The sequence below is a fragment of the Lagopus leucura genome, unplaced genomic scaffold (genome assembly GCF_019238085.1).
Source record: "Lagopus leucura isolate 7727_CA_CO unplaced genomic scaffold, USGS_WTPT01 Super-Scaffold_100002, whole genome shotgun sequence".
Taxonomy (NCBI): domain Eukaryota; kingdom Metazoa; phylum Chordata; class Aves; order Galliformes; family Phasianidae; genus Lagopus; species Lagopus leucura.
In genome coordinates, this window is record NW_024962263.1 from 67,116,129 (window position 1) to 67,124,546 (window position 8,418).

Consider the following 8,418-nt stretch of genomic DNA (forward strand, 5'->3'; position numbering starts at 1 on the left):
AGACAGTCCCATAGGCAGCCTTGGATCAGCTAGGTGTTTCGAGCAAGCCACTCCACAGGTGTTTTTGCCGCGGTGTTTTTGCCGAGGGGGTGCTTCAGCCTTATACGATCGATCAGACAGGCACGGCCGTGCGTCTCCCTCACCGTCGTCCTGCGCTCTCACACCGCCCACCAAAGAAACGCTGCCACCGCCGGGCTCAGGGCCCAGAACGCGAGGGCTGCCGAGGCGGGGAGAAGCCGCTCCTCTCAGCGGCGGGGCAGCCCCAGGACACCGGGGCGCAAACAGCCGATCCCGGAGGCGCCCGAAGCCGGGACAACCGAGGCGCCCCAGGCCCGCCGCGGCCCTCCCCGCACTGCCGGCGCGGGTGGAGGGCGGGGCCGGGCGGCGCGGCGCTGCCGGAAGCACGCGGCTCCCGCCGGGGTCGGGGTGAGGGCGTCCGGCGGGCTCGGGCCTGCGGGCGCCCATGGAGGGCTCCGAGGACGAAGAGGCGGAGGCCGGCGGGCCGCTGCAGCAGCTCGTCAAGCGGCAGCGCAGGGAGAAGCGCGAGCTGCAAGGTGAGGAGGGCCGGGAGCAGGGAGCGGCCTGCCCGCTGGGACAGCGCGTGGAGCTCCCGGCAGCGAGAGAGGCCGAAGGGACGGCGGTGGTGGGCGCTTTCTTGCGTTAGCGTGTGTCTCCCGGCCCGGCGTTGTGCTGTTTTCGTTTGTTGTGAAGGGAGACGCGCTTTGGTGAGGCAGTGCAGAAGCGCTTGCCGAAAGGACCTGCATGGCCGCGTGTCATCGCTCGCGGCGCGCTGCGGCCTCCGGGCTCGGCCGGCCGCGGTGACGGCGGTCACTGCAGCGCTGCGTCCGCATCTCACCGATACGGTGCGGTACCACGGCGTGACTGAGAGATCCTTTAGATGGGTTCTGTTGAGCTGCAACAAAAAAGGTTGACCGTTACCTTTTCGTTAAGCGTTTCCCGTTGTTTATATATCGATACGAGCTTTTCCTTATCTGCGTTCTTTGATATTTAATGAAAGAGATCAATTTGCAGCCTTTGATCAGAAGGCTAGTTTGGCAGTGTATTGTGATTATAGGAGCACATTGTTTTGGGATGTATTTTCATCTCTCAGATAAAGCGGATATTGAAAAGAGAGGCAGTAGTCAAGGGGTCCTGGTAGATGGAAAACTTGACATGAGCCAGTAGTGTGTGTGTGCAATCCAGAAGGTCAGCAGTAACCTGTGCTGCATCAAAAGAGGGGTGGCCAGCAGGGACAGGGAGGTGATTGTCCCCCTCTGCTCTGCTCCTGTGAGGCCCCATCTGGAATACTGTGTCCAAGTGTGGAGCCCCCAGTACAAGAAAGACAGTTGGAGAGGGTCCAGAGAAGGGCCACAAAGATGATCAGGGGACTGGAGCACCTCCCCTGTGAAGACAGGCTGAGGGAGCTGGGCTTGTTCAGCCTGGAGAAAAGAAGACTGTGGGGTGACCTCATTGCAGCCTTTCAGTACCTAAAGGGAGCCTACAAACAGGAGGGGAATCAACTCTTTGAAAGGGTTGATAACTGCAGGATGAGGGGAAATGGTTTTAAGTTGAGGGAGGGAAGATTTAGGTTTGATGTCGGGGAAGTTCTTTACAGAGAGAGTGGCGAGGTGCTGGAACAGGCTGCCCAGAGAGGTTGTGGATGCCCCGTCCCTGGAGGTGTCCAAGGGCAGATTGGATGGGGCTGTGGGCAGCCTGGTCTAGCATTAAATGGGGAGGTTGGTGGCCCTGCATGTGGCAGGGGAGTTGGAGATTCATGGTCTTTGAGGTCCCTTCCAACCCTGGCCATTCTGTGATTCTGTGATCTGGAGACCCAAGCACAGGAAAGACATGATGCTGTTGGAACGAGTCCGGAGGAGAGCTATTAAGGTGGTCAAGGGCTGTTGGTCTCCTGTGAGGAAAGGCTGAGGGACTTAGGCTTGTTTAGCTTGGAGAAAGCTCTGGAGAGACCTCACTGTGGCTTTCCAGTACTTGATGGGTCCTTATAAACAGGAGGGAGGGCGACTTTTTACATGGGTAGATAGTGATAGAACAAGGAGGTTTTGAACTAACGGAAAGGAGGTTCAGATTAAATGAGCGGGGGAAGTTTTTCACTGAGAGGGCAATGAGGCCCTGGCACAGCTGCCCAGAGAAGCGTCTGGATGACCCATCCCTGGAGGCATTCAAGGCCAGGTTGGATGGAGCCCTGGGCAGCCTGATCTGCTGGGTGGTAGCCCTGCACACAATTCAAGCCTGCTTGAATTACTTCTTCTTGAACCCATTCTTCTTTATATAATAGTAGCATAGAACACTTCAATGTCATGATTTCAACTGTTAAAAGAAATATGTAATGTAAAATGTGGTGTGATGTGCAGCCTGATATCTGAACTGTTAAAGCATTCTGGTATCTTGAGATACGTAATTTTTTCTTTATGGCTAGCAGTCCTCCTTTAGGCCATGACTGTGGAATTGCTGTAACATTTTATCACACTATTTTAACAGCAAAAATTCAAGGCATGAAAAATGCTGTTCCCAAGAATGATAAAAAGAGGCGAAAACAGCTGGCTGAAGAAGTTGCCAAACTAGAGGCAGAACTTGAACAGAAGCACAAGGAAGAATTAAAGCAGCTGAAGGAAACTATGCCCGAGCAGAATAAGGTATATTCCTTAACCTCAGCTGAAGTTGTGTAGATACAATTTGTGTTCAAACTTCTTTAACTTTTTTAAAAATTATAATTAAGTAATGTGTAATTTTCTAAAGCATTTCTCCTTTTCCTCACTGTATTTCCTTGTAGTAACTCTTGTAATCTTTGGAAAGATCCAGCTGCTATGTTGGTTAAGCAAACGTTGCTGGAAGAAGCATTTACTTGCATTCTTAATGGTGAACAGTATTTGGTTTTGCTCTTACAGCTAAGTTAATAGCTCAGGCTAATTAATAAACAGTATGCATTTTTATAGTTCTCGTTATGTTGTCATTCTCGTTACCGTAAGCAGTAGGCTACTCGAGTACTGGACTGGTGAACTTCAGTAGGCAATTGAAAAATGTATTCTGATTGGTTCTGTGATTCTGGCAACATTATAGGAGACATTCTTTTTTTGCAAATACATTTCCTGTAGTCATGAGAGTTTTGACTTAAAGGCTGCTATTAGTCCTTGTTGGCAGTACAGCTACCTGAATGTTTCCAGTGTGCTGTGCTTAATTTTTTACAGAGGCTTAGCATTATTCCAGTTTAACTGCAGGAAATACTGACGAGTAAACTATATATGAGCATTTAATTAAATAATGTACAGAAATTAGCCTATGTTTTAGCAATTACTAAATAAAGTGACTGAAACTCCCATTGCAAACAATTTGCATTCCACAGACTTAATTCTGTATATCCAGTCCTGAAAGAAACCCTTATTTCTAACATGTACTTGAGTTTAAATGCAGTTGATGCAAGCAGGCCTGTTCATATACTTTCTTCTATCTAAATGGCAGTACAGGTTGCAGCTAAATGGGCACATTGGCACATTATCTGTGAATGATGCTATGCTCCATGCTCATTTGTCTCCTTAAGTGACTTCCTAACTTCGACTTTTTGCTATGTAAATCTTGTAAAGAAACAAACAAAAACCTGTCTCTGCAGTGCTTTCTGGACACAAATGTTTTCTAACTTCAGGAGGAAGTAAGCAGGTTGGCCTATTGCTTGAAAACAAGAGAGAAAGGTTAGTGAAAGACTTTCAGACAAATTGCCTTGTCTCAGAAGAATCTACTGAGATTCCTTTTGAAAACATTTTCAGTTGCGATCGCTATAACCCTATGCAAACCTTATGTAGTAGTCTTTAATCAGATTCTTAAGCAGGTGTTTAATTCATAAGCATTAAACGTAATGCTTCTTAGATTAGTTTCAGTGATTTGCTTCATTTTTGCCAATGAGTTGTCAAAGTAGTAGCTAAAGTTCCTGTGGCAATCATAGATTTCACTGTGAGGATTTTGGTTTGAGATACCTGTTGGTCTTCTCAGATTTATTTCTTGACTTCTCTATTCAGATCAAAAGTACACCTGTGCTTTCCAGGGCAGCATCTGGTTCATACTGTAATGAGATGAGTTTTGACATTCTGTCTTAGGAATGTCAATTCTTGGTCTCTTCCAAGTACTTATTCTTTGTTAAGAAGGGTGGAGCCTTCTGATTTAACTAGCACTGAACTTGGTAACAGCTCTCTGGCTGTTTCAGCTTAACATGCATCTACAGGCAAGGAGAGGAAAACTCCCCAGCAGCCAGTAAGCATGTGTTCAAGCTTCACTGTGGAAGCCTGTAAGAGAACATACAGAACTGTGCAATTCACAACCATTCATATTTTGAGATGAAAGGAAAAAGGTAATCAGATGGTTGGGATGTGAAACGCTTGACTGTCAGCTATGAGAGGCTTTGTGGCGTGCTGATCTTTGTGTAAAAACATTGTACATATACATTGAGACTACCTTGGAGCAGCTTAAAATTGTTTTAGGAGATGCTCATCTCGATTATTTATACCAATAAGAACTTTTAATGCCTTTTTTTCTCTTTTCAGATAGATTCTATAGCTGATGGTGTTGCAAATTTCAAGCTTGAGGGACGGGAGCAGCAGATTCAGCATCCTCGAATATCAAAAGCACAGAAGAGACGGGTATGATAACATCAAAACATTTTACAAATATTTGATTAAGTTCATTTAAAATAAACTGTAGTAGCTGGTAATGATTTTACAGAGGGCATTATCTGGATAATTCAGTATTGATTTTGCACCTACTGGATGTCTTGAAAACTTGTGAAGTTGCTATGTAGTCATTTGTAAGCATTTTTAAAATAGTTGCACTCCTTTACATTCAGCTGGAAGTCTGAATAGATGAGGAGGTAGAAGACAGGAAAAAAAAAAAACAATTCTAAAAACCAAACAGTTTTGTAAGAATTACACTGGAATTACTAACAAAGAAATAAAGTAAAATACCATAGGATATGTGGAAAAAATGAAAGTAATAGAACATCACAGATTCAACAAAAGAACCTTAATAATGAAGTTCTTGTAAATTTGTGAGTTTGGGGATTTATTGGTCATTTAGCATTTGCTAAAACTTGGGTTTAGGTTTCTGAAACTTAGTACTGATTTCAGAGAACGTTTCATAAACTTCAATGTACTGAGGAAGCATTTCAGTTAAAGAGTTAAAGACAACTACTAAGTGAAGAGCTGTATAGACATCTTCTGAAGTCTAATAGTTAATATAATTTATGTTTACAATCTAAGGAAAAAAAAGCTGCCTTGGAGAAAGAAAGAGAAGAAAGAATAGCTGAAGCTGAGATAGAAAATCTAACAGGAGCAAGGCATCTTGAAAGTCAGAAACTTGCCTCCTTGTTGGCAGCAAGGTACTTGGAGATTAAACAGATTCCTTCAGATGGCCATTGCATGTACAGAGCTATTGAAGATCAGCTCAAGGATCACCACAACTCCTGGACTGTTGCAACTCTGAGAAATCAAACAGCAAAGTATATTCAAAGTCACTTTGATGACTTCCTGCCATTTCTTACAAACCCCAATACTGGAGAGATGTATAGCAAAGGTAAGAGTTGTAGTGTAAAACATTTTAGAAACCATTATAATGATTTCTGATATTATTATTGCCCTCTGTTACAGCTGAGATGTGACTGAGTCGTTATTATATATTTGTTCCTGAACTTCATTAGTGTATTGGTTCTGCTGTGTTCTAAATGCTGTAGAAGTTAACAACTGTTTGGCTAATTTGGAATTCAAAAAGCAACAGCTCAACTACATACAGTTACAAGATACTAAAAATATATCTCATTAAGAATTAAGCATAATACTTGCTTTCATATTCTATTCTAGGCTCTCAAAACAGTAATTTTTGAAACACATATGCAATTTCATGCTTTTTGTTACTAACAATTCCTTGAATAAAAAGTTTAAAATGTAAACTTCTGTTTTTCCCCCATAACTTTCCTTATTTCTGTCTTCAGTCTTCATTTTTCTTTCCAAAACAGTTGTGCTTTTTGTTTCTGGTTTCTACTGCTTTTTTTTATTTTTTTTTTTTTTTTTTTTTAGTGAGCATATATATTTTCCCATGTTTGGACTTTTCAAGCTCTAGTTGTTCATTGTGCAACTGTTATTTTTCCTTAGTTGCTAGCTCTCAACTACTCAACTACTAACAGTTGACTTTTTTTTGTTTCCCCACAGAGGAATTTGCAAAATACTGTGATGATATAGCAAATACGGCTGCGTGGGGTGGTCAACTGGAAGTAAGTGTCGTATTCACTCAGTTCAGAATTTTGCAAATTATCAATTTATCTTTAAAAAAGGGACTTCTTAGGAAGTAGTGCCTGTAGGGATAGGGAAACATAATTTTCTTCTGTTGCAATTTTCTCCATGTTGGCATTTCTGAAGGTCTACTGATGTTCTGTTTGACAACAGGTAAAGAATTCAGTAGCTTAAAATATTGTTAGAAAGAATGACAGTAGCATTAGGGGAAAACTTTGTCTTAAGGGGAAGAAAGCATTTTTTTGTTGTGTAAGTTGGTGGTAGGTGGACTGTGTTCAGTTTTGGGCACCTCAGTAGAGAAAGAAAACGCTGAGGTGCTGGAGCAGGTCCAAAGAAGGGCAGCAAGGCTTGTGAGGGCTTGGAGAATGTGCTCTTCAAGGAGAGACTGAAGGAACTGGGGTTGTTTAGTCTGGGGAAGAGGAGGCTGAGGGGAGAACTTACTGCTCTCTTCAAACGCCTGAAAGGTGATTGCAGCAAGAGAGGGAGTTGGTCTCTTCTTACTGGTGACAGGTGACAGGATGAGGAGAAATGGCCTCAAGTTGCACCAGGTTTTGTATCAGGAAAAACTTCTTTACAGAAGGGTTGTTAAGCACTGGAATAGGCGCCCCAAGGAGGTGGTTGAGTCACCATCCCTGGATGTGTTCAAAAACTGTTTGGATGTGGTGCTCAGGGACATGATTTAGCAGTGGGTTGCTAGAGTTAGGGTAGTATGGTCGGGTTGTGTTGGACTCGATGGTCTTTAAAGTCTTTTCCAATCTGAGCAATTCTGTGATTCTATGACAGTTGGACTAGATGCTCTTGGAAGTGATTTCCAACCTTGATGTATCTATGATTCTATAGTAACAAAGCTGACTATAATGGAGCAGTGTTGGATTTTTTAATAACCTTTAAGGTTGAGAAAGTACGTTTTAGTTTATGTCCTTATATTTTTTTTTTACTGCTTTTTGAAGTTATTATGTAGCTAGCACAATGTTGTGTGTTTTTATCAAGATAATAAATAACTTACGGCAATTAATTAGTTGGAAAAGCTGAAGCTATTTCGCTTTTTAATAAAGTCTAGTTTGTAACAAAATTTGAAATGTTATAACTAAACTCATGTTTGCTAGAACTAAATAGTATGTCTGCTCCCCACTTGGATTTAATCGTGTTACTGAATGGTTGGGTTTTTTGCCTTACAGCTAAGGGCTTTGTCGCACATTCTGCAGACACCTATTGAGGTGGTGCAGATGGATTCCCCTTCCATTATCGTTGGTGAAGAATATTCAGGCAAACCAATAATACTTGTGTAAGTATGTAATTTTACCCATTCTCAAAATTCTTACTAACTTTAATAAAACTTTCTTTTTTATTATTATTCAAAGCATATGTCAGTCTGTGTCTGAAAGTCACCAACATTAAAACCTGCCTTTATTAATACTCTGCTTTTTTTTTTTTAATGACCATTTATTTTTCTGTGCTAAAGCTTGAACTTAAACTGTCCAGTGCTGTTAATGTTTGGCGTGCAGTATATTTTAGTATATTTTAAACTAAATATTTATTTTCTAACTTTTTTTCAGGTATATGAGACATGCTTATGGATTAGGAGAACATTACAATTCTGTAAAACTTCTAACAGACACGGCTACAGAAAATGGCAGCTAGTATTAAAAAATCCACGTTAGTAACAATTGCATCTTGATATGTTGGGCTCCAGACAGCTGTTAGATGGACTAGAAAGTAAAATTAACTGGAATGGATAAAAAATGGAAAAAAAGATGTTTGAGGCTCTGCTGGGAATCATAAACAGCTCTTTATTTGAAACACGGAAACAAAAAGTTCCAAACACCACAGTATTTTGAACTTGTTGGTATTAATCATATTTAGAAAATCTCTAAAATACTGACTGTGTAGGTCAGAACTCTTTTTCTGTTGGTTGGTTTGTTTTTCTTTTCGTAGAACTTCATCACTGTGAAAATACTCAGCAGCAAATGGTTAATCTGAAATATGCTAAAGAATTAAGGTTACTAGATAGGTTTCTGTTGCATTATTTCTTGGAGATTTTCATGATCATGGAAGAGTTGAGGACTTCAAAATAATTGATTTGTTTAGACTGATGGAGTATTGTTTGCTGTATTTTAGTTCCATCAGAATC

General features: G+C 41.8%; 1 protein-coding gene across 1 annotated transcript; it reads left to right on the forward strand.

The window, feature by feature from the left end:
• Window positions 1-430: 430 nt before the first annotated feature.
• OTUD6B (OTU deubiquitinase 6B) lies at window positions 431-8,030 on the forward strand. The gene is made up of 7 exons (XM_042870201.1): window positions 431-554; window positions 2,500-2,654; window positions 4,551-4,646; window positions 5,262-5,574; window positions 6,207-6,268; window positions 7,466-7,572; window positions 7,844-8,030. Exons 1-7 carry the CDS (start codon window positions 464-466, stop codon window positions 7,926-7,928), a joined length of 909 nt encoding a protein of 302 aa, XP_042726135.1. The 5' UTR covers window positions 431-463; the 3' UTR covers window positions 7,929-8,030.
• The last annotated feature ends 388 nt before the right edge of the window (window positions 8,031-8,418 follow it).

Bases quoted from the DNA above. Each gene is read 5' to 3' on its own strand.
- OTUD6B (XM_042870201.1), top strand. From the start codon at position 464: ATGGAGGGCTCCGAGGACGAAGAGGCGGAGGCCGGCGGGCCGCTGCAG. The intron at 6,269-7,465 runs GTAAGTGTCGTA...TTTGCCTTACAG, and splicing joins CGTGGGGTGGTCAACTGGAA to CTAAGGGCTTTGTCGCACAT. The intron at 7,573-7,843 runs GTAAGTATGTAA...ACTTTTTTTCAG, and splicing joins GGCAAACCAATAATACTTGT to GTATATGAGACATGCTTATG.